The sequence below is a fragment of the Thamnophis elegans genome, chromosome 6, assembly GCF_009769535.1.
Source record: "Thamnophis elegans isolate rThaEle1 chromosome 6, rThaEle1.pri, whole genome shotgun sequence".
In the NCBI taxonomy this organism is placed as follows: Eukaryota; Metazoa; Chordata; class Lepidosauria; order Squamata; family Colubridae; genus Thamnophis; species Thamnophis elegans.
The window spans coordinates 35039384-35066280 of NC_045546.1; the positions used below are offsets into that span (position 1 = coordinate 35039384).

The following is a 26897-nucleotide window of genomic DNA, read 5'->3' on the forward strand; positions in this document are numbered from 1 at the left end:
GATACTGTAGGATGGAAAAATGCTGACATTTGTGGGCATAAAAAAAAAGAAAATCTGAAAATAATTAGAATGGGAAATGTACGTATGGCCCTTTAAGTAAGTTTTGAACAGGAGTGTTGCATTTTGGGGGGAATTTTTTTATTTTGAAAAAAAATAGGTAATAATGCTAATTAAATATTTACAAATATGTCAGTTTTTTAAGAATGTAAATATAAAATCACCACTAGGTGGCACCTAATTCTCACACAATATAATTGACACTGTTTTACTGTAGTTGTTACTAGCTGTTAAGAAAACAAATTTAAATGACTGAAAAGATAAATGTCTGCTTTTAAAATGCTGCATTATATTTTTCAGCACTACTTTTCTGTAACTAATTTGCAATTATCTAAAATGTTTTGTTATCCTGAAAACAGAACAAAAATTAGAAAGTATTACTTTTTTTTCAGTGGCACAGTAATGTCAAATAACAGAAGTAGATTTTTTTTAAGTAATTTTGTCCATAGTTATTTTTTATATATATGCATCACTTGATCCCTTTCAACAAAAGTACTTATTAAGTACATATTCGAAAATGTAAATGGTCATTTTTATCTGGTCATTTAGAAACCCTCCATTACAGAGCATTGGGGTCAAGCACCTAATTACGTGGGAGATTAGAGCTCTATACATTTTAGAATAAGGCCTTTTCCAGCAATGCCCAAAAGAGCAGTCTGTGTTTGCATTGAGGAAATGCAGCAGCATAAATGGAAAGGCTGTAATTATGCATTTATCTTAATTTGCATTCAGTCTGAAGGAAAAAGAGTTTGCAAAAGAGGAACAACAGAAAAAATGAAGCTTTTTGTAACAATATATCTGGCCTCAAGTTATGTGGAAATTAAGAGATGTATTAGATGCTAAGAAATGGAAGTATCAGATAAGATGGTGGGTACCAAAAGAAGGTAGTATCTCATAGTGGTGGCTTTTTTACACGACCAATAAATTTATAATTTAAAATTAGAATATAAATTCACATCATACATTGTGGATGTTTTGTTTCAGACACGTTACTGGGCATTCAAATTTAAACCATGTCAAGGATAAAAACAAAGTGTATTAAGGAAATGAATTAAGGAAATAAATGGGCAATCTAACTCTGGAAACATGATTAGGTACCAGAACTAAGTTATCAATATGATCACAAGGGACAGAATGAAAAATGAAATCAGAGTACTGAACAATAACAACAAAACTAAATAGGCAGAAAAACAATATATTCTAAAAATGACTATAACACAGAAAGGCTCTGAAAAGAAAATTCCATTAGTATCACTCTCAAATCTATTGAATGTTTTCTGAGGGATCTAACAGTTGCTGGGAGGGTGGGGGGATGGGAACAATAGTATAGTCTGGCTAATGAAGGAACATTTAAAATTATTTGATTTACAAATCACTGTTTAATCAAGTTTTTGTTGTTAAGTCATGTCCAACTCCTTGCAACCCCTTTACAATCATAGCACGCCAAGCCCCCATGTCATTCACTTTCTCCTGGAAATTGACTAAATTTATGTTTAACCAAGTACAGCCTGCTAATGATGAAATGAATTGTGGGAATATTACTTTGATATATTAGGAAATAAGAGAAAAAAACCTTCTGTTTTTTTCCCCTTTGTTTAGTGCAGATGCCTATTAACCTATTTCAAACTTAAACCTTCACCAGACAATAGAAATCTACCAGAGTATAAAACCAATCCTATGCCTTGAACAAGACAGTAAACTGTATTGTATTTAAAGCAAGTTATAAATCATTTACAAATATGTTTTCCATTGTTTGGTTATCTTTAGTTTTTCTTTATTTGGGCCTTGACCTATATTCTTTTAATATAACTGTTCTGTTAATTGCTTGAATTTTATATTTATTATTTGTCTGCTTTAATTAAGTCATATAGTTCTTAATGGCATCAGTTATGGACATCTCTCATGACCATTCTAAAATAACTTTAAATTTTCCTGAAATTTAGATGTTTGGTTCCTTTATAATAGTTATGTATGAGCCTGACAATTATTTGAACTAGAAATGAACTGGAAGTTTCATTACAACATCCTTACTTATTTATTGTGATGAAAATTAAATGTGCATTCCTAAACTATTAATTAGCTATTTCCTTCTCACTTTGCCAAAACAACTCTTTTATTTATTAATGGGCTGCAGTAAAGGAAATTGTTGGAATATCTCTTTAAAATATTAGTTCCTTTTAAAAATATCTGTTACAAAACTAAATAAACACATTACCCTTCTGATTTTAAACTGTGGAAAGAATAAAATAACAGTCTTAAAATGGAAAGAATAAATGAAACTCAGAAAAAAAAGACCCAAGGGACTTACTTTTTGCAGTTTTGCTTTTCGGTTACTTACTTATGGTAACTCAATTTATTGTTCTCTGCTGGCAAACTGTAACCATTTGCTCACAGCATGTTCCCCATTAGGCCATTAATTCTGTAAAAATTAGAAATGCTCATTACTAACTGTCTGCTGTGAAACAGTACAGAATCGATTCACTGTCTGGTCAATAATTGGTACCAAGTAAATGAGCATTTTTCTTTTTTTCATTTCATAAACTGACCTGAATAACCTAGTTATCCTAGAGCTAATATCCCAATTAATATTAACTGTTCTCTTAATATTAAATATCTATTTTGTCATTAAGTCAAACAATAGATAAAATCATATATAAGGACATAAACAGGTTTTGCATTTTATAAGTACATCATTATTGTTCCTGCAGTTACTGTCTTCCATAAAAATACTTGAATACTACAAATTCCATCCACAACTCTTTCAAAACTGTAATGTTTGGTTAGCGTGACTGGAAACTTGTAATGATCCATATTCAATATTTTCATAAGCTCAATTTTATGTGGCATGATTCACTAGTAAATTGATGAAATGGTTTGTTTCAGATTTTATTTTGTGCTGTGCTTCTGCCATTGTAATGGAAATTATACTGAATGGATTTCTCCTACAACCTTCCATATGCTTTTCAAATATGATCTTGAGAATGTTGGATTATTCCTAAAGTATATTGGGGAGTACTTAAGTCCAGAGAGTAGAAGAACTAGGGAAGCTTATCTTGGTTCTCAAATGCCTTTGAATGATGTTGATAGAGTCCATTGTTACTGTTATAATCCACCTTGTGAAGAAACTAATAGAAACAGCTTGTCGGGTGTGAGTCCCTGCTGGTGAAGTTGGACCTCAAGGGTCAAGTGGGTCTGCTGCTAACGTACCTGCCTCCCAACAGCGTTGCAGCAGCCCTCCCCTCGCTCCTCGAGTCAGTAGCCGAGCTGGCAATTGAGTTCCCCAGGCTTATGGTCCTGGGGGATTTCAATTTGCCTTCGCTCGGTGAACACTCTGATGGGGCGCAGGAGTTCATGGCTTCCATGACAGCCATGGGCTTGACCCAAGTAATTCGGGGCCCAACCCACTCTGCGGGTCACATGCTCGACCTCGTATTTCTCTCGGAGCAGTGGACTTGTGATCTTGGTCTGAGGGGTAACGAGATCATACCCCTGTCGTGGTCAGACCACTGCCTACTGAGGCTTGACTTCCGGAGACCAAATCCCCACTGTAGGGAGGAGGAACCGACCAGGTGGTTCCGCCCCAGGCGACTGATGGACCCTGTGAGGTTCCAGACGGAACTTGGGGTTATTCCTGATACTCTCGCCCACAGTCCGGTGGAGACTCTGGTTGCTGCCTGGCACTCGGCAGCATCGAAGTCCCTTGACCGGATTGCGCCACTACGGCCACTCTGAGGTGGCGGATCCTGGAGGCCTCCTTGGTTCACCGAGGAGCTCCGGGAGAGGAAGCGCCGGAGGAGACGCCTAGAGCACCTATGGAGGTCCGATAAGTCCGATTCAAACCGAGCACTCCTAACAACCTGCACCAAGGAATACATCAGGGCACTTAGGGCAGCAAAAAGATCTTATATTGCCACCTTGGTTGCGTCCGCTGAGTCCCGTCCAGCCGCCCTGTTTAGGATAACCCGGTCCCTCCTAAATGGGAGGGATACGGGGGACCCCTTGCAGGGTAGGGCTGAAGACTATGTCCAGTTCTTAGCAGACAAAGTTGCTCGGTTTCGGTCGGATTTGGACTCCACTTCTGCAGATCCAGCCGAGGCACAGGTGGATAATTCGGTAGACCATCGCTGGGTTGAGTTTCAGGATGTTGCCCCAGGGGACGTGGACAAGGCCATGAGAACTGTGAGTGCCTCCACTTGTGTACTGGACCCGTGCCCCTCCTGGCTGGTTGCCAACAGCGGAGAGGTGGCACGGGGCTGGATCCAGGCGGTTATTACCGCCTCTCTTCGGGAGGGGCACTTCCCCGCCGCACTTAAAGCGGCGGTGGTGAGACCCCTCCTGAAGAAACCATCTCTGGATCCAGCCGTCCTTAACAACTACCGTCCAGTCTCCAACCTCCCCTTTGTTGGGAAGGTTGTTGAGAAGGTGGTGGCCTCCCAGCTTCAGCGGTCCTTGGAGGAAACCAGCTACCTAGACCCATTCCAGTCCGGCTTCAGACCTGGTTACAGCACAGAAACCGCTTTGGTCGCATTGACCGATGATCTCTGGAGAGCCAGGGATGGAGGCCACGCCTCCATCTTAGTTCTCCTTGACCTCTCAGCGGCTTTTGATACCATCGACCATGGTATCCTTCTGCGACGACTGCGGGAGGTGGGAGTGGGTGGCACTGTTTTGCAGTGGTTCTCCTCCTACCTCTCAGACAGGTCGCAGTCGGTGTTGGTTGGGGGGCAGAGATAGACCCCTAGGCCCCTAACATGGGGTGCCGCAGGGGTCGGTCCTGTCCCCCCTACTATTTAACATCTACATGAAACCGCTGGGCGAGATCATTCGGAGGCATGGGATAAGATATCACCAATATGCGGACGATACGCAGTTGTATCTGTCCGCCCCATGCCAACTCAATGAAGCGGTGGACGTGATGAACCGGGGTCTGGAAGCCGTTAGAGACTGGATGAGGGCTAACAAGCTTGTACTCAACCCGGAAAAGACCGAGTGGCTGTTGTGTTTTCCTCCCAATAATTTGGCCAGTGTTCCATCACTCAGGCTGGGGGGTCAAATATTACACCCCTCAGACAGGGTTCGCAACTTGGGAGTCCTTCTGGATCCACAGCTGACTTTTGATTACCACCTGTCGGCTGTGACCAGGGGGGCATTTGCCCAGGTTCGCCTGGTGCACCAGTTGCGACCCTACCTGAACCGGGAGGCTCTCACAACAGTCACTCGGGCCCTTGTGACCTCTAGGCTGGAATACTGCAATGTGCTCTACATGGTGCTGCCCTTGAAGAGCATCCGGCGACTTCAGCTAGTCCAGAATGCGGCCGCATGAGTGATCGTGGGTGCACCTCGGTTCGCCCACATATCACCTATCCTCCGCGAGCTGCGCTGGCTACCTGTTGATCTCCGGGTGCGCTTCAAGGTGCTACTTACCACCTACAAAGCCCTTCATGGTAGTGGATCTAGGTACTTGAGAGACTGCCTCCTGCCAATCACCTCCTCACGACCCATTAGATCGCATAGATTGGGCCTCCTCCGAGTTCCATCTGCCAGTCAGTGTCGACTGGCAACCACCCGGAGGAGAGCCTTCTCGGTGGCTGCTCCGACCCTTTGGAACGATCTCCCCCGTGGAGATTCGTACCCTCACCACCCTCCAGACCTTCCGCACAGCCCTCAAGACCTGGCTATCCCGTCAGGCCTGGGGTTAAAGATTATATTCCATCCCCGCCCGAATGTTGAATGAATGTTGCTTTACTCTTTTAATTATGTATTGTCCTATATGTCTTTGTATGTTTCCCCTTCCTATATAAGTTGTAAGCCGCCCTGAGTCCCCTCAGGGAAAAGGGCGGCCTATAAATAAACTTAACCTAACCTTAACCTAACACTTATAATTTATAACTCAGCTTATAACTCTAGTTAGGCAGTCTCATGAGGTGCCCTAAAAGATTAGCTTCTGTTTCTAAATTATCCTTCGCATATAATATGCTAACCTAAAATGTAGTTTTTATTTAGCAGAATGTATGAATTATTATTTCTCAATTAAAGACTTCATTACATGGAAACTGCAGTAAATGACTTTTTTTGTTTATTAAATTTATTTGCCACTCATCTTGTTTTGAAGCAACTTTGGGTATAGTATAACAATAAAAGCATTAAAATAATAAAATATAAATATTTCTAAAACAACAAAAATGGAAATTACAATCAAAAATAGAATTATAAGGGAGAAGTGGGATTGCCTCTTAATTCATCAACTGCCTTCGGCGTGATGTTCCCCCATCACAAGAAGTCCCAAGCCATTTGGGAGAGCTGGGCTTTAGGCCCTTATGGAAGATTAGAAGGGTGGGAGCCAATATCACCTTTGGGGTTAAGATATTCAAAGGACAGGAGCCATGGCAGGGCAGGCTCTGGTCCTGGACACCACCAGCTAGAATTTCTTGACTGACATGTGCCCGCAGCATGTCTCCTCTTCAGGCATGGATGGAGTGGGCCAGTCCCAGTGGGGTGAGAGGTTCCTTAAGTTTATCTATCAACTAATTTATATGAACATGGTATGCCTTTATTTATTTATCAAATTTAGAAACTGCCCCTCTTATTCACAGAGGATACGGTACAAATAAAATTGTCATAAGGAAATAATTAATAAAAATCTATATCTTTAAAAAAATCATCTAGTATGTGTATAAAGACAGTTAATAAAAATATCTAAGAATGAAAACATATGCAAATGATGAATAAATTGTCTGTATATAATTAAAAATAACCCTGCTCTCACACACTGTATATTTTTTATTACAACAGATATTTCAAAATGCTAAGAAAAAGAAGAAAAGATACAAGAAGGAAATTAAATGAAATTAAGCTATGTAAAATTGGACAAGATGTGCCCTAGTAGATTATATTAAATTAGTAATACATATAAAAATAATAAACTTAAGTAATTAGTAGGGGCAACCAATGTCGAAGTAATTCATCAGAATAAACAATATAAGTTTTTGTATAATGTAAGAAAATCTATCATTATAATGAATCAGGTAAAATTCTAATATTTGAAAAACATTGAGAGAAATCAAAACATTAGAGGTACTACAAGTTCATTTGCAGAATTATAGCCCATAAATAGTTTGTAATAAAATTTTATTCTGTTGCAATCTTGTTTATACTTTGACATTGATGCATATTCTTACAGCTTTGACCGCTATTGTAGAAAAGTAGAAAGTCAATACTTCAGATTTGTTTATGATCTATTTATCTTAAGCTTTATGATTCTGATCAAATGTGAAAAAAAATAATGATTCAATCAGACATTTCCAGGATATTTTTAAACATGAATTAGCAAAAATTTTGTAATAGTTTCTTTTCCTTCAGTGTAATATTAGCAGTTAATTTAATACTTATCTTCTGGTGATATTCCTATTATGTACATCAGTCCTGTTTAAATTCTGCATTATTTTAAACATGCAGTATTGATATGTTTTTTGAATCACATTTCTTATAAATAATCCCCAACAAATGTGCTGAATTTTATATTGCAAGATTTTGGAATTTATTTAACTTTCTAAAGTGTTCAACCTGTTCATGTACTTTCTTTTGAACTGTACTACTACTACTTTGAAGATAATTTAACCAATGATACATTTCCAACCATTCCAACAAGAGCTTCTCCAAATATTTCATTTTGGTTTTATTAAGGATTAAATCTCACAATTTCTCCACTATTTTTTTTTTTTGGTGGAGTCAATTTACCTTCAGGAAAATTTCAAAGTTTAATAACACTAGTATGCCGCCCAATCCCGTAGGACTCCGGGCAGCTCACAATACAAATAAATCAAAAGGCATAGAAAAAAAGAAAAGATAGACTTAAAAACACACCATGCACTCCATTCCAAGTGGGGCTGGACCATATTTTGGGGTCAACAGCCCCAGGCCTGCCGGAACAGCCAGGTTTTAGTGGCCTTACGGAAAGCCGAGAGAGTGGGAAGGGTCCGGATCTCTGCGGGGAGATCATTCCACAGGGCCGGAGCAGCTACAGAGAAAGACCTCCCGCGAGTAGTCGCCAACCGGTATAGCCCGGTCGATGGTACCCGAAGGAGGCCCAATCTGTGGGATTTTATAGCTCGTTGGGAGGTATGTGGCAGGAGGCGGTCCCGTAGGTATCTAGGTCCTAAGCCATGTAGGGCTTTAAAGGTAACGACCAGCACCTTGAAGCGCAGTCGGAGACTGATGGGAAGCCAGTGCAGCTCGCGGAGGATAGGTGTAACATGGGTGTACCTAGGTACACCCGATATCGCTCGCGTGGCTGCATTCTGGACCAATTGTCTCTGAACACTCTTCAGGGGCAGCCCCAAGTAAAGTGCATTACAGTAATCAAGCCTAGAGGTGACGAGAGCATGAGTGACCATTTGAAGTGCCTCCCGGTCCAGGTAGGGCCGCAACTGGTACACCAGGCGAACCTGGGCAAAAGCCCCCCTGGTCACAGCCAACAGATGGTATTCTAATGTCAGCTGAGGATCCAGGAGGACACCCAAGTTGCGGACCCTCTCTGAGGGGTGAAGGGTTTCGCCCCCCCTGGCTAAGAGATGGAATATCTGGTCCATTCTTGGGTGACAACATCAACAGCCACTCGGTCTTGTCGGGATTGAGTGCCAGCTTGTTTACTCCCATCTAGACCCTAACAGCCTCCAGGCACTGGCACATCACTTCTACCGCTTTGCTGAGTTGGCACGGGGCGGACAGATACAACTGGGTATCGCCCACATATTGATGATATTTGATCCCGTGCCAACGAATGATCTCACCCAGCAGCTTCATGTAGATGTTAAATAGGACGGGGGACAGGACCGAGCCCTGTGGCACCCTGTATTTTAGGGGCCTAGGGGTCGACCTCTGTCCACCAACCAACATCGACTGCGACCTAACTGAGAGGTAAGAGGAGAACCACCGTAACACGGTGCCTCCCGCTCCCATCTCCCCCAGTCATCGCAGAAAGATACCATGGTCGATGGTATTGAAGGCTGCTGAGAGGTCAAGAAGCACCAGGATAGAGGAATGTCCTCTATCCCTGGCCCGCCAGAGATCATCGGTCAGCGCGACCAAAGCAGTTTCCATGGAGTAACCAGGCCTGAAACCTGACTGAAAGGGATCTAGATAATCAGCTTCATCCAAGGTCCGTCGGCCACCACCTTCTCGACAACCTTCCCAACAAAGGGGAGGTTGGACACTGGACGATAGTTGTTAAGAATAGCTGGGTCCAGAGAAGGCTTCTTAAGGAGGGGTCTCACCACTGCGTCCTTTAGGGGCAGCGGGAAAGATTCCTCCTGAAGAGAGGTATTAACAATCCTCTGGAGCCAGCCTCGTGTGACCTCCCTGCTGGTCGAAACCAGCCAGGAGGGACACGGGTCCAGTAAACAGGTGGAGGTACTTACAGCTCCCATGGCCTTGTCCACTTCCTCAGGAGTAGTGAGCTGGAACTCGATCCAGGAAATCCAATCAAGGCCCACTCTCAGCATCTCAGCAGGTACTGTCCAAGTGGAGTCCAGGTCCATCCGAATCTGAGCGACTTTGTCCGACAGAAACTGAACAAATTCCTCGGCTCTTCCCTGCAAGGGTTCGCCCGCATCCCTCCCTTTCAGGAGGGAGCGGGTTATCCTAAACAGGGCGGCCGGGCGTGATTCTGAGGACACCATGAGAGCGGAAAAATGCGAACATTTAGCCGCCCAAATCGCCACTAAATAAATAAATATTTATTTAAAATAAATATTTAATACTGAAACAAGAGCGTAAGTCTGGACTTACTATTTTTCTGCATTTATTCCCATGCATCAATATAATTATTGATTCCTCATATACTGTATACTACTGTTTTTATCCAATAAAAAATATTTACGCAAGCTTTCTGTGAGCCCTACTTCATCAGTAGAAATAACTCAGTTATGTGTTGGTATGATCCTGTCTGTAATCCAAGTTAGACATTCAGTGGGATAATATAATTTGAGATTTAGTTCAGCCAGTGCACTTCATTCTTCCATACCTTGCAAATTTTATTTTTTATTGATTATAAGTTCATCATACGTTTATGATGAACTTATAATCAATAAAAGGAAATCAAAATATCACTTTGTTAATCACTGAAACAATAAATTCAGGTTTCTAATAATAAAGCATCATTTCACCTTTTTATATTTGAAAGTTGTACATGGTGGAATTCTTTTATCAATTGATAGTGCAAACAAGAATATTTTATATTATATCCAGAATACGTGTCTTTTTTACCATTGTTTTATTTTATTTTTATGAAACTGTATATAAAAACACTCTGAATAGGTGATTTAGAAAGGCAGTACAATAATATGACAATAATAAAATGTATCTCAGGAAATGTAATCTGCATGTTGTACCTATTTAATAAATTATATTTCTAATTGTTAATGAGATGATAAACATCTGAAAAACATGAAAATTTTTGTAAACAATTGTTCATAAGACAGAGAGGATAATCTATTGTAAAGTTTTCATTACAATTTGGAAGGACTATTTAAAATGCTGGTTCTGCTTGGTTTTAGACACTATTTTATTCTGAAAGATTTTCAAGTACTATACAATAGAGCACTTAGTATCATGCTGAGTGATTATTTATACTCTGAGAAGATTTTTTAATCCAGTTAAAGATGCAGGAAACAGAATAATTCCAGTTTTAATGGATTGTAAAATGGTAACAATGCCTTTTTGTGCAAAATTATTTGCAATTTCACAAACCTCTTCTAAAAAATATTTTAGTACTCCTTCATATAATTAGGTTTCTTACCAACTGCTTAATTAACTGAACAGAGATGGATGGGACTAGTTTATGGAAATGAACAAACTAATTTAAACTGCTGGCATAGTAAATATCAAGTCACAGTATAGTAACCATTAGAACACTTAAATTTAAAGTGAAATATACAATAGGTTTTTTTGATAGACCTCTTCCAAAAAGTATTATTCCACCCCCCTTTTTAAGAAAAAGGTCATTAGCAGTGATTTGGATTTATCATTAGCAAATCTCATAAAGATGTAAACATTCAGCAGTTACCTATAATCCATATCTTTGCCCAAGGTTAGTAGAATATGGAAAAAGAAAATCAAGGAGTTTCATTGTAAATTTTTGGATATTACTGTTTAAGGTAAAGTTAAATGAAAAGCAATATGCTGTATGAAACATAATTCCAAGAATGGAATTGCAAATTCTAAGCCTTAATAGCCTTTTTTAAAATACTGTAAATTTAAATTTTCCCTTTGATTTTGTTCATGGGAAGTAATCAGGTAACACTTCAACCATCATATATGCAAGCTAGTTGCCAAGTGCCCAGATCACAATTATATGATTGCAGAAGTGTGGGACAACTTGTATGTATGACTTTAAAGACTAATCATTATTTGCTCATTCAGTGCCATTGTAACTTCAAACAGCTGCAGAACGAGTAGTCATTGAACAAGGATGACCTATACCAGTTTTATTTCACTATAATTTATAATTTCCACTATTACTGTGAAGCTTGTCATACAGGAGTATAAAAATTCTTCACAGGATTATCATGATCACAAGGTAAGATGACTCTCAAATGTCAGGTACCACTTGTATTTTTATCAATTTTCAATGGTGGTTATAACCCAAGAATAAACAGATCTTTTAAAACTTAGACTTTAGGGCTGTATTAGACTAATACAACATATTTATTTACTTAACTGGTAATTCTAGAGCAATTTTGGTATGCACATGGTGTTAAGATAGAGAAAAAAATTATGTTATAATATTTGATTTACCATACAGCATATATCACTGTGAACATAATAAAAACTGAATAGAAAAATTTAATGTTGCCTTACTTTTCAAGGATCATAGATTTCCTAAACTTGCTATCCTTTTTATAATCACATATATATTCTACTTATGTTTAAGAAATATGACACAATCAGTTTTATGATTAAAAATATGGTTTAAAAACACAAGAATGTGTTACATATAATTAAGTTACATTGTAATTGAATGCAAATATATAAATGAGTTTCAAGTAAAATTACAGAAATAATAAAGTGCATGAAATTAAAGGTGGTAGCACAGAGTATCAGTTGCTTCAAGGAATCAAGAAATAGTCTGTTCTGTGTGGTGTATTATAGTAAAATATGATCTAATGAAAATGGTAGATTTCCACTGTAATACTGGTAGTATTTAATTACTAACTTCTTTAAACTGAATGAGGGGTTGTATTTTCATTGAAATCACCTACAGGAGTACTTCCTTAGGCATTCTTGTGTTAATCATATATTTATAGCTAATATTAAAGGTTCTTAATCCTGGGTCATCATGATTTTCTATATGCCTTTTAACAAGAACAATGGGTAGCTGAGATTTCTGGTTCCACAGAGATGAATTATGGCTTAGTGAAGAAAATAATGAGCAGTTGGAATTAACAATCAGAAGTATTTGCATTTTAGTGTAAATAAGTTTAAGATACCAAATATTACTAAAAAATATTCTGAGAACATGCAGTTTAAAGAATAGTAATTTTTTTTGAAAAGTTTTATTGTTTTAATTAAACAAAAACACAGAAAAAGAATCATCTTTCGTTACATCTTGTAGAAAGCATGTCGATTGGTTACAAATACATTTCGTGCGTTTCTTCCACAATCATTACATATACTTCCTTCAAATTGAATTGTACATTGTAAATAATAGTAATTTTAAGAGCCATTTTGATGTTGTCGTTAAAGGCAACAGACTAGAAACCAGGAAACCTTGACTTTTAGTTCTGCTTTAGATGTGAAGCCAGGGTCCCTACAAAATTTTTGGAACTGAGTTTTCTGCATCTCAGAAAATCACCTTCAAATTTTAGCAGCCAGTGCTATCATGTTGTGATACTAAAAACGTGATGGGGCCTGCTGCTAAAATTTGAAGGTGGTTTTCTGAGATACAGACTGAATTATTCAGTTCCAAAGATTTTGTAGAGACCCTGGCTTCATATCTAAGACAGAACTAAAGCTCAAGGTTTCCTGCTTTCTAGTCAGTTGCTTATAACCACACCACCAAAATGACTGTTAAGAACAACGTTTATGAGAGCCACACAATTTGACTTTACATTGAGATGTCATCTGATGGAAAACTAATCAAACAAATCTACTTACACCATCTTTCGTCTTCCCAATACAAAATTATATCACAAATACAGTATTAATGTCATTAGTAATAGTTTAATAAAATATAAGTGCAGCCTCTAAATGAAATTAACAATAGAAATGATTATTTCCCTTGTTAGTTGTTCTAACTGTTTGATTTTCTCCAAGATTCAACTTAAATCTATCTTTCCTTGTCCTTGAAATAAAGGGAAACAGATCTTAACCTTCTGTGTAACATTCTTGAAAAGTGCTATTGTACATTGGCTTCTTTGCTATTTTTCTTCGTCTTCCACTCTACTAAAATTAACTTTTTGTATAGAAGCATCGTGAAAGGCTGAAAACTTTACAGTGAATTACACTTACTAATGAATTATTTTTTCAAACATTGAAATATTGTTTTCAGTACATGTTTTAATATACAAAATATACTTGTTCATTTTCTTGGCAGGTCACAGTAATGAAAGGCAGCAATAGGAATAAAGATCACTCAACAGACGGAGAAGGAACTGGAAAACGACCAAAGAGGAAGTGTCTTCAGTGGCATCCACTACTTGCAAAGAAAATTCTTGACTTTTCTGAAGAGGAGGAAGAGGAAGAAGACGAGGAAGATATTGAAAAGGTAAAATTACCCTTTTGAAAAGTAGAATTAAGAATGACTCCTCTAAGTTTATGCGGATCTTCTCAAAACACAGGTTGTCCTCAACTTATGTCCACAATTGAGCCCAAAATTTATGTTGCCAAATGAGACAGTTGTTAAGTGGCTTATGCCCCATTCCCTGCCACACTTGTTAAGTGAATGACTGCAGTTGTTAAGTTAGTAAAACTGTTGTAAAATGAATCTGGCTTCTCCATTGACATTTCATGTCAGAAGGTTGCAAAAATTGATCAAATGACCATCATAAATATGAACCAGTTCCCAAGCATCTGAATTTTGATCACATGATCATGGGAATGCTGTTGCAACTGTTGTAAGTGTGAAAATTGGTCATAGGTCACTTTTTCACTGCTGTTATAACTTTGGACTGTCACTGAATGAATTGTTGTAAGTTGAGGATGACCTCTTTTAAGAAATTAAGCTCATTTATAAATGGCTTTTTTCATATCAGAGCCTGCAAAGGGACTGTATGACCAATGAACCATATCTTTAATGGTGTTTTGAAGAGCATTTTTATAAGGCAGATACTGTTTTTGAAAACTAATAAGAAATTTCCTGAATCATATTGTGGGATCCTGACTACAACAGATGAGCATATTATTCCTCAAATTATATTTGATTAACATATGAAAACACCAGACCCTAAAGCCCTCAAAGTCTTTTCCTTGAAGTTATGCCATCTTCACCCAAATACTACTATTAATATCTGATGGTAAAGAGAATGTATAAACAGAGTGAATGTAATGTAATTTAATTTAAATAGTTCAATTTAGGCACTGATTTTGATTTTGAGATGATCTTACCAATAACACTTAGACTTATATACTGCATAATGTTTACACTTGCTCTCTAAGCGGTTTACAGTGTCAGCATATTGCCCCAATCTGGGTCCTCATTTTATCAACCTTGGAAGGATAGAAGGCTTGAGCCAGTCAGGATCAAACTGCTGGCAGTTGACAGAATTAGCCTGCAATGCTGCATTCTATCCATTGTGCCACCACAGCTCTTGAAGTATGGCCATGTACAATAAATCCAAAGAGAAAAAAACTACAATATAATTATGAAAGAAAAAAACAGCTAACAACGATGGATCTGGCTAATGACACCTTCACTATATGAAACTGGGAGCCACCCATACATTTCCAAATTTAGAATGATGTAGATTTTATTTTTAGTTAATCAACTCAGGTAAGCTACCGATTGGACATGCATGATGTATTCAGTTCAAAAGAAAAGCACATTAAAATATAGCAAAATATATTTGCCACAGACAACTTCGAACAGTCAAAACCAGAAACAGCCATAAATCTTAGGGATAAAACATAGTCTTCGGAAAGGCAGGCAGGGTTCATCTGAACCTCAGGGGAATCTTGTTCAAACAGAAACCGCAGCAGGCAAGTTATGTCTTGTGCAGTGGTGAAATTCAATTTTTTTTCCCTACTGGTTCTGTGGGCGTGGTTTGGTGGTCATGTGACTGGTGGGCGTGGCTGCACAACCGACTCATAGACAATGCAAAAGCAGCTGGACTTCACACAAAATGCCCCCTGCAACAAGCAGGAACTTCACAGACAATCAGGCAGAGCTGATTGTCGCATATCTGATCAGTAGTAAAAATGCTGTAAAAAAGTTTTTAAAAAGTTTGATGATTGCGCAGCACAGCTGATTGTTGCACAGTTGATGGTCGGAACTTTTTAAAAACCTTTTTAAAGCATTTTTTTACTACCAGTTCAGGCAAACGGTAGTATTTTTTACTACTGGTTCGGGCGAACCGGCCTAAACCGGTATCATTTCACCCCTTGTCTTGTGTTAGACAAACATTGCTTAAGACATGGAACCTGGAGTAAGCCCACCCACCTATCTGGCTGGACAAATCAAATACTACAAGAGTTAGAGACTATCTAAAAGCTTCATTTGGTACAAAAAGCAATCACCCAGAGATACATGGGTACCAATGGGTAAATACAGCATTTTAAAATGTTGGTTGTATCCTAGAAAGCCCCTTATAGCTTGGCACCAGGTTACCTTCAGTATCTCTTCATTGGTATAAGTCAAACCACTTTGATTATTCTGGGAAAGCATCTGATTGTCCCCCATTTTGGGGGCATTGGTGGACTGAGACTTAAATACCTTGTTTTTCTGGCATTTTCTGGCTGACCTTCTGCAATGGCCTCCTGCCATTGTGTATTTGACACAAATTCTACTTTCCTTCCAGTTATATTTAAAAATAGACCTTTTCTAAAGGGAATTGGAGAGCTGATGAAACATGGTATCTGAAATGTATGTTTGTGCATTTTTTTCTGTTGGTTTTTGTATTTTTAGTTTTTTATTATTGTTTTTCACTTTCTGAAATAGGAGTGTGTGTCTGAGGTTATACATGATAAACTAGAACATTATAGAAGAATGTGGGAGTCTTTAATGTAGGTAAATTACCTATTGCACCTCAGTATGAAACATCAAGATGATTGAATGATAAAAGTTTGTGGCCTTGGTTGTCTATATTCTGATTTTCTGAATAAGGAAAATAAAATGAGCATCAACTAGTACAGAGAAGCATATAAAATGTATTAACGTATAGACATCTGGTGAAATTCCTGTCATAGATTACAGTGTAGTAGTTGAACAAAAAAGTTTGTTTAAGAAGATTGGAAGCAATAAACAGAGAAATCCAAGTAATGAAATTGACAATATTGTAAAGAGTCGAAGGACATGGACAAACACTAAAAGTTATATTGTTGGTGTCAGTTATCATCCACTTAGTCAAAGCAAATGTGGATGATTTGTCCAAAACCAAAACTGCAGATTTTTCAAAGAAGCAGTAGAGATAGGAAACTTAATTCTGACAATCTGTTGGAAGACAAACTCTTGTCAGTCATAGCCCTACAACACTGAGAGGTGTTTCACTGAATCCTCCATTAGATACGCTTTAACTTGAATTCCTGCACTGAGCAGGAAATGAACTTCATTGGTTACAAGTAGTTAATGACCACCCATTCAAAGTTACAACAGCATTGAATGAATTGTATTTCTGAGTGGTCCTCACAAGTTCTATCTGTCCCAATAACTCCATGGGCATGTGATCACTTGACAATCAGCTCACACTTAAAATGGTTACAGCAGGGGTGTCAAACACAAGGTCCGGGAGTTGGATCCGGCCTGCGGGGTATTTATAGCAATAGCAATAGCAGTTAGACTTATATACAGCTTCATAGGGCTTTCAGCCCTCTCTAAGCGGTTTACAGAGTCAGCATATCACCCCCACAGTCTGGGTCCTCATTTCACCCACCCCGGAAGGATGGAAGGCTGAGTCAACCTTGAGCCGGTGAGATTTGAACCGCTGAACTGCAGATAGCAGTCAGCTGAAGTGGCCTGCAGTACTGCACTCTAACCACTGCGCCACCTCGGCTCTTATTTACATCCGGCCCACGCGGTACTTACATTCAGCCTGTAGGGGAACTCTGGAAATAGCGAAGGACTGGCCCACAGTGCCTCTACCAGTGAAAATGCGGCCTTTCCGAGCTCAGTTTTTGCTGGTAGAGGGTTGGCGGAGGCCATCATAGCCTAAAATGGAGCTTGGGAGACTTTTCTCTGGCAGAGTGTCTGGCCACAGTTACCCCTGACATGAGTGATGTCAAGCTGGCCCTGCCCATCCAGGCCCTGATGCAGCATTCAATGAAATCGAGTTTGACATTCCTAGGTTACAGTATCCTATGGTTATGTGATTACCATTTGTGACTTTCCCTACTGGCCTCACTCAAGCAAAATCAGTGGGGAAAGCCTACAGTTAAGGTTAGAAGTTGCTCTGGTCTCTTCCACCCAGTAGCAGCAACTCTGTCTTGTCTCACTGGGCATCTACACATTTTCCTTTACCAAGAAGAACAATCCCTGACATGACCTCATTCATTCCTCACCAGCCATTTGCCTACCATCCGACATCTGTCAGTAGCCTCCCTAGCCCTGCTGCACTTAATGCCATAGTACCAAGCCTCCCGCACCTGACAGCAGCCACTTCCTGCCCTCCAGATTGCAATCCTCCTGGAGTTTGCAACTTCCTGCCTGCTTTGCTTGTTGGAAGCCATCCAGAAGTTTTAATTGCCAGGATACCTTTATGCTTTGTAACTACATCACTTAGTAGTAGTTCCTTCCAATATTGTTCTCGTTCCTCTTACATAGATAAGAGGAAAAATTGAGGCTAATTCATCCTGGCCAAATCCTATTCTTCTTGTTAATATATTGTTCTTTATGTTTTTTTAATTCCCCATAAAATATTGAGGAGGCTAATTTTAACAATTATTTGTTGTTGAAATTAGAATAAGTTTTCTTACTTTTTAATTCCTGCATTTCTTTATTTAAACACATTCCACTCAAACCAGGTTATATAAAAAAGAGAATGCCTTTGACAAACCGATGTACATACACATCTGTGTAATATGAAAAACATAAGATATATATATATATATATACACACACATACATACATACATATACATATACATACATACATATATATATATATATATATATATATATATACACATACATACATACATACATACATACATACATATATGACAAACGATAATTAAAATAGTCAAATGAGTTAAAGGGGAAGTGTGCTTCCCCCACTCACCCCCATGTCAGGGTTGGTGTAGAGAGCTTTATTCAGTCTGTTCCCACAACAGTTCCATTTCAGCTTTTCAGCTAACCCCCAGCTGCAAGCTTAGCACAATAATTGGCTCACAACCAAATAGATAACCAAAAGCAAAACAAACGTATAGCCAAACCAAAACAATTTTGAAAATAAAGGTTTTGCCTGGATAGGTTCCAAAAACAAACAGCTCAAAATCCTCTCTGAGATTAGGGGCCTCCACTAAGACTTGTCAATAAGTCCGGTGGTCCGAGTTTCAGGGTTTGCAAGGAGAAGTCGCAGGAATAGTCCAATCCAGGTGTTCGGTAGGTCATTTTTATTGAAGCGAGCCACGAACAAGCTCCAAACTAACCTTCCAGGCAATGGCGAATTAGTCCAACTGACAGATAACCGGCTGCTCCAAACACAAACATAAACGCTCTCTGCAACTGAATTAAATCCACTAGCTGCAGAGTTCCAGAAACACACACAACCATCTGGCCACGGCAGACACATATTGCTTCCAACAACGTCTCCCTCTGCCTGCCATGCCAAATAGTCCCTCCTCGTGCAGCTCATTAAGAAGGGTGGAGCCTTTCCCCCATCAATCTGGCAGATCTTCGCCTCTCTGCCCTGTGTGCTCTAGCATCTACCAAGGCCACAGCTCCTCCCCCTCTTCCCCATTGGCCTTCAAGCGTTCCCCAGCCGAGGCATGTTCAGCAGACAGTTCAGGGTCAGCAATACTGGATGTGCCAGGAATGCTCTCATTCTCCCCTGAGGCCTCTGAGGAAGATGTGGATGAGCCATCATTCACAGGAAACATCACAGGAAGAAAGGGAAGGAGAGAGAAAGGGGACATATTAAAGAAGGGGGGGAATGCAATTTTATTGGACAATAATCTTTATTGGAGGGGGGAGGGGAACAGGAAAGAGGAGAGGGGGGAGGAGGAAGGAAAAGAAGAAGAAATCATTGCAACCAACATAATATTTTATGATTTACTTAATTTATATATTGCTTCTAGTATCAAAGACTTCATACTCTTAAACTGTTTAAACTAGAAGATGTAAACATCTTCGTGGAGAGTCTGCTTTAAGTAGAATAAGGATTTTTTTTTCTTGCATACAGACATATTTCTTTACTTGAAACTAGGTAACAGAGCAAATAACTTGTGGATGTAATAAGAAATCCTTGTCAGTAACATTCTTTGTATATGTTATATTTTCTTCATTGTAAAATAGGTCCAGATTCTGAGTGCTGATGGTCTTGATCATGATGCTGATGAAACAGAAGATGAGGAATCTTCAGAACAGCGAGCTCGCAGACCAATGAATGCATTCCTTTTGTTCTGCAAACGTCATCGTTCCCTTGTCCGGCAAGAACATCCTCGTCTGGACAATCGTGGTGCTACCAAAATATTGGCAGATTGGTGGTCTCTTCTTGAGCCTAAAGAAAAACAAAAATACACCGACATGGCCAAGGAGGTATACAATAATAGGATCAATGAGTCTTTCAATTATATATTGTACATTTTCCTTATAATATATTTGTTTGATTTATGCTTCACTTTTCTACTCAGGCAAACCCTTAAGACAGCTAACAATTAACAATCAAAGAATAGTATATAAAATTAAAAACTTAAAGTTAACAGAAAAATAAATGAATAAATTAATGTAATAAGTAAAAGTTAAAAGTGGCAAGGACAGCGAAGGCAAACAAAAAATTTCAGAGCTTCCATTCCTCCCTCTTGGTTTATTGCTCCACCCACTTCGACCCTTGCTTGGCCTGTATAGCTTGGCCCCAGACACCAGAGGCTCCCATCACTCTTATATAGAGGAGATCTCTCAGTGAAATATTTTAATAAATATCAAAAGAAGGAATCTGCAATGGCAAGAATTGTGTGAGTAATGATCCAGAACATTTGGGAAGCACCCAAATACAGTGCAACCAAACAAGATAAGTATGTTAATAAGCTATGTTTATTGTTTGTTTTTTAAATTTGTAAGAATATGATATACTTGAAAATGTAACTATATTTTATGAGCTATTTAATTCCTCACATAGAGGTTCACTTATCTTTGCATAGAGTTAATTTTCAGAGACAAATTTCAAACAGGTGTTTTTGAGTTAAGTATGAAATGTAAGATTATGGTTAGGTAAGATGATTCTCCAGTTATTCAGGAATTAAATAGTTAATATCACTAAGTTCTCTTTCTTAGTAGTGCATTTACAGGAGAATTTAGCAGTATTTTAAAATGTTTGACTATGTAGTAATATATTTCCCTATTTAGAAGTACATCTTAAAGGTATTTTGAATGTAGAACTACAATAGAAAATGATAAATACCTATTTATTTTTGAGCCATCTTACTAATTTATGTCAAGCAATAGTTTTATTTGTTCCTTACCAACACCAGTCCTGAGCTGGCAAAGATAGTTTCCTTATGTCATATTCAGTAATAAGAAAGTTATAAAAATAAAGATCATCATGGAATTAAAATGTAAGAAAAATCCCCATTACCTTGTCTGCAATGAAGCAGCAGGGCTTTCAAGCTGATTAGTTATCTTCCTCATAATCTCCACGCAACTCAGTTATCTGACAGTATTATCCCAATTGAAGATAGAAGACGTTAATAACATTTAATTGGGAAGACCCTTTGACGTAAGGAATTATTATTATATTTAGCTAAACTAATTGATATCCTGCCCTTTATCCAAACAAGTTCAGGTAAAATTGAAAAGTAGTAAAATATATAAATTGCTGTACATTTTAAAAAGTTTATGGCAGCTAATAGTATTGTTGAGAATATTCTGTAAATGAAGTGCTATAATGAAAATAACATCATTGCCTGAACAGAATAAATAAATAAATAACAGGTAACATTAATACATTTCAACTCTGCCTTAGTATAATTTTGCTGTGATTTTTTTTATATAGGTAGTCCTTGAGTTACAACTGTAATAGATCCTTCCCATTACAGTTGTAAGTAGTGATGGCCATTAAGTGAGGTGGTCTTGCTTAAGGATCCCCACCTGATGCAGCTGTTCAATTAACTTGTAGGTCGTTAAGCAGAGCACAGGGTCTGTCAGAGTAGGCTTGGAGGTCTAGTGCAGTCCCAAGCCTGCCTTCTCTAGACTTCCTAAGGTCACCACCACCACCCCGACACTGCTTGCCATCCCTTGGAACCCTGTGGATATTTCCCTCTCCCCACCCCACTGTACCAGGCCCCACACTCTCTTTCTTTCTCACTTCTATTTTGAAGATTTCTGAGCCTCAGGTTGGGGAGAGACCAATAGCAATAGCAGTTAGACTTATATACCACTTCATAGGGCTTTCAGCCCTCTCTAAGCGGTTTACAGAGTCAGAATATTGTCCCCAACAATCCGGGTCCTCATTTTACCCACCTCAGAAGGATGGAAGGCTGAGTCAACCTTGAGCCAGTGAGATTTGAACTGCAGAACTGCAGAACTGCAGTCAGCTGAAGTAGCCTGCAGTGCTGTATTTAACCACTGCGCCACCTCCATGCCCCATTTTTCCAGAATCATTTTCATTGCACCTACAATTGCTTAACACAGTCTGCACAGCGCTGCAGAAAGCTTCTGAAAACCATCTTAAGGATTTGTAGGTTCACTGAAAATGGCTGCTGTTTCAGGGAGGCAGCCATATGGCACTGGGATGCGTGGCCTTCCCTTCTTCTCCAACATGAGGTCGAGATCTTCAAAAGGTACAGTAACTGATGGGCATGTGCAGAGTAGGGCCAAAGCCTGGGTACCAATGGGGAAGGATGGGAGGAAAAGAGATGGGGAGATGCGACAGTGTCCCTGCGGTCAATTGTAAGGGTGAATGTTACCGGCAGCACTACAGTGGCCATAACTTCAAAACAGGATCTTATATGGCTTTTAAGAAGTCTGTTGTTACTTTGAATGACAGTTAAGTGACTGGTCGTATCTCAAGGATTATCTGTAATGAATTTAAGAGACTTGATTAATATGTTGACAATAAATAAACTAATTAATTAAAGAAATGAAGTAGAAACATTGAGCAGCAAATTACATATTAGGGATAGCATAATGTAGGAAATTTATCTTTGATAAACAAAGCCTTAATTCATGGGTCAGGAAATTATTGTATATATAATATTCCTATAAAAACTTACAACTCAAAAGCTGTTAAGAATAATTTTTTTTAAAAAAATGGATACAGTACTGTGCCTCAAGTGATATGAGTCTAAAAGTAAGTTCCACATTTTCTATTGAAAAGAAACAATATGACTAAGTGTTCAGCCCAGTAATGTTCATTCCAAGAATATGTAAGAAACATTCAATTAAACATATAATTTTTTATTCTTTATGCTGTTTAAGAGTATAACAGCAGTAATTAACAACAAAAACTTGCCATTGAGCCGCCTTAACATTTCTTTGTTCTACAGGAAGAAATATACATAGAAAATGAAGGTTTGTATTTTCAGTAGCATTCCTTATTTTAAGGAAATTTTGTCTTTGTTATGATGTGTATAGGCAGGCATGGCACATTTATTTCAGTGAGCAGCTCTCACTTCATTATGGCAATTTTCAAATGGCCATGGGTGGACTGCTTGTTTGATGGAATAAATGATCTGTTAACCTACAACTAACTCATTTTTTTCAAATAAATGTGCTGCGCCTTAAAGCAAATTATTTGTTCTTCTCATAGTATAAAGATGCATTTATGAAAGCAAATCCTGGCTATAAATGGTGTCCACCTACAAACAAACCTGTGAAAACTCAGTCACCCACATTAACAAATCGAAAAAAGCTTTGGGCTTTCCCATCAGAAGTTACAAAAGATTTGTCTAGTCCAAAAAAATTGATGAAGACAGAAGAAACCCCTCAGCTGAATTTTGCAATGGCAGGTAAGTTTGTCAATCCCAGTCTTACAAGCTTACAATAAGGATGCTTTGAATTGTGGCTTTTACTTGTGGAAAGAAAAAAAAATGACTAAATCCCCTTCATAGATTCATCTCCCATCATTAAACCTTCCTACATTAGAATAAAGCCCTATCTAGTTCTGCATTCCATTCATATAGTGTCTAACTGTGGTATCTTCTCGAGCCATCAGTATAATAGTAACTTTTATTACCCTGTTATTCAGGAGCTGTCCTCAGGGAAAAGGGCGGCATATAAATCCTTAATAAAATCTAAAATCTAAATCTAAAAAATATTATGATATTATGCTGATTGCAAGTAGTAGCCATTTGCTTAGTGAATTTGTCTAATCACTTATCACTGTTCTATCATTTTTTTTTGGGGGGGGGGGTGTTTATATGTGTTGATTCTGTTCTTCTGCCCTACTCCCATTGAAGAAGACTTAAAATACCAAATTATACCAGCTTCTAAACAGTAAATAACTTGGAATGGTGTTCCATATGAAATCTAGACAGTACCACCTTGTTGACTTTCAAGATCTGGCTGTTTCAAAAGCCATTCGGAGACTGGTTGTATGGTGGGTCCCCTCACTGCATAGGGAATTGTTAGTGCTAGGATTGTTTCCTGTGCACTGTGTCAATGGCTTAGAAGTTTATTGTTAGACTTAGATTTAAAAAACACTGTATATTTTACTTTGTATGTTTGCATAATTGCATAAGCCACTCAGAACTATTCTGGAATTAAATTTCATATAAATTTCAGTAATAAAATATAAATAAATATGTAAATAATTTGCAGGTCATATAGGTATATTTTCTGATATTTATTTGTCAAATGTGTTATTGTATGTAGAGTGATTTTTTTTTAACACGGTGTTCTATTTTTTTAAAGTAAATACCTTGTATTACCCTTGATTCTTTATTCAGTTCAAGTTCCATGGTTATTTATGTAGGCATATGAACACATACACACAAACACACACACACAACCTAACAGTTTTGTTAAAGAAAAGACAACATCCATTTTTTCCCAACATATTTTGAGATGCCTTCCTTCTATGTTAAGGTATGCAGTTATTACAGGTTTCTTCACTATTAAAGCTGCAGATGTTTAAGGCAATAGGTTTGCCTATACTATTTCTAAATAAATATTTTGACTAAAATGTTTCCATATATAATTTCTTTTCTGTCAGATCCTACGCAAATGGGAGGCCTCAGCATGCTACTGTTAGCTGGAGAACATGCCTTGACTGCACAAGAAGTAAGTAATTATCTTTACTGCTTAATTATTTCTTTAAAAAAATGTTTAATAGGTTACATTACTACATAATGTATTTTCACAGCTATTTGGTACATCTTTTGTCTTGGATTAGTGACATCATTTTAACATTTAAGAGAGGTTTTTTTACTGAAAGAGCTCATTATAAAACATCTACTACTTTGACACTGCCTTCTCCCCCTATATTTAGAGGATTAGGGGTATGCACAAAGCGAGTGTGAGGAAAGGAATGGCAGAGGACAATCGCATAACTTTGATTATTTTCCCAAAGATTAATACAGTTATTTATATTGTACAGCATGAGAAATAAATGATTAAGGAAGTAGAACCAAACCTTTTTATATATGCAGTTTCTTACAAGAGAATTAAGAGAAAATTCTCCACTTTAGTTGTTAAAAAAGGATATCTGAACGAAAATGAAAAAATAGTTTTGAAGAAAAACCATCCTCCTTTGATGTGCAAAAGTTTAAGAATGTTTCACATTCAAAATGTCTGCATCGTTTGCAGTAAACAAGAATGGAATAATGGTTAAAAAGTATATTCAATCCAGAGTGGTTGTTTAGAACTCAAAATGGGGTGTTTCAGATTTCAAAGGGTTTAATTAAGAACCATTTTCAGATTCATTGCATTTAATAACAAATGAGGTTCTGAAACAAAATATGAATGTGAAGAGTTTTTGTTTCAAGCACTTCTAGCTGCATTCCATTTCTATTCTTCAAACCATTCAGGAACCCAGCTATTTTTTTGTTTTTATCTGTTCCATACAATTTTCCACTTATTTTGAGGTATTTTCTTCCCCAGTCGATAGTTCATAGGCAAACTGCCATATCCACTTGCTGGGTTATCTCTGTATTGGGATGGACTTACATGAAGGAGCAGATCTGCAGTGTGAAGATTCCCCTAAACTCAATTAGCAGATGGAGACCATAGCCAAGGGAGCCTTTGCACACCTTTAGCTGCTGGACAAGGAAACTAGCAAGCCCTTACAAATCAGGCATATCACCATACAGATAAAATACTCTATGCTTCCTACCTGGAACTGCTTTAAAGATAATTTGGAAACTGCTGTTGTATGGTGGCTTGATGGCTGGTGGCAATAATCCATTGAATAATACAATGCATGTGCTAATGTTCCTGCACTTGTTTGAAATAATTTTCCAGATCAAGTTCAAAGTGCTGGTTTTAATTTACAAGTCCTATGTGGCTTGAAACTAACTAAACCTGGCTTGCTGTCTTATTGTAAATCAGTTAAATCATTTGTGTTTTAAGATTCATTTAGAAGACATCTGGCCCTTTTTTCCTTTGAATTTTGATTGATTATATTCTAGTAACAATTTTTAGTTTAGATGTTTATGGTTTATAGAAGATGGAGAAATTGATCATTTTGAATGACTGCTGTATATTTTAGTCTATTTTGAGTCTTTGTTGGTGGCCATTATATGAGCAAGTATTGTAGTGTTTTCTTTACTAGACAGTTTTTCTTCTTTTGTTTATAAAGAGTTTATTATTTAAGAGAGCTTCTGTTAGCTTTCTGAATTCTGAATGACATGTGCAAATTGCCATTTACACTGATCTTGGGAACATTTAGAACACTACTCAGTATAAAGCGAAAATTAAATCTTTTTCCAACCAAAGCAATTAATATAGGGAGTCCTTGTTTAACACTAATAATCTAGATTGATAACTCTGCTGCTAAATGCTTTGGTAGTAAAGTGTGACATCACATATTTGTGCCAACTTATGCTGCCAATTGTAGTTGTTCTGACTGCCATTATTTAGCAAATCCTGTGTAGTCATTAACTGCAATGTCACATTATCACAATTTGCAACCTCTTCCCAGCTTCCCTATTGACAGCTTCTTAGAAATGAAGGTTATAAATGACAATCACAGGATGCTGTGACTATTGTAACTTAAAGCCAACTGCTAAGCACCCAAATTCTGAGCACGTGATGCAGGGATGCTTCAGTGACTACCACTGCAAGGACCAGTTACAAGTGTTCTTCAGCACCAGCATAACTTCAGTGTTGTATGTCTGGTCATTAAATAAAGACAACCTATAGATGTATTGTTATGTAGTCTTTCCATGAAATGGAGGCCTTCATCCATGAATTTATAGAAGTCTAGCTGATAACCTGGCATTGCCTGGCTATTTATTAATAGGGGAGAAATGTCTGGACCAAACGTAATTTCTAATGTTGGATTTTTCCCCTTACCAGAGGGAGCCCCCTTGTGGAATAA

The 26897-nt window shown here is 38.0% G+C and overlaps 1 protein-coding gene across 9 annotated transcripts in view; it reads left to right on the plus strand.

The window, feature by feature from the left end:
- Positions 1-26897, plus strand: part of BBX (BBX high mobility group box domain containing) — a 125444-nt gene that overhangs the window by 64027 nt on the left and 34520 nt on the right. For all 9 annotated transcript variants that reach the window (XM_032219324.1, XM_032219322.1, XM_032219325.1 and 6 more), the window contains 4 exons: positions 13649-13819; positions 19718-19960; positions 23169-23367; positions 24573-24640. In XM_032219324.1, the coding sequence (XP_032075215.1) occupies positions 13649-13819; positions 19718-19960; positions 23169-23367; positions 24573-24640 (681 nt within the window). The remainder of the gene's footprint in view (positions 1-13648; positions 13820-19717; positions 19961-23168; positions 23368-24572; positions 24641-26897) is intronic.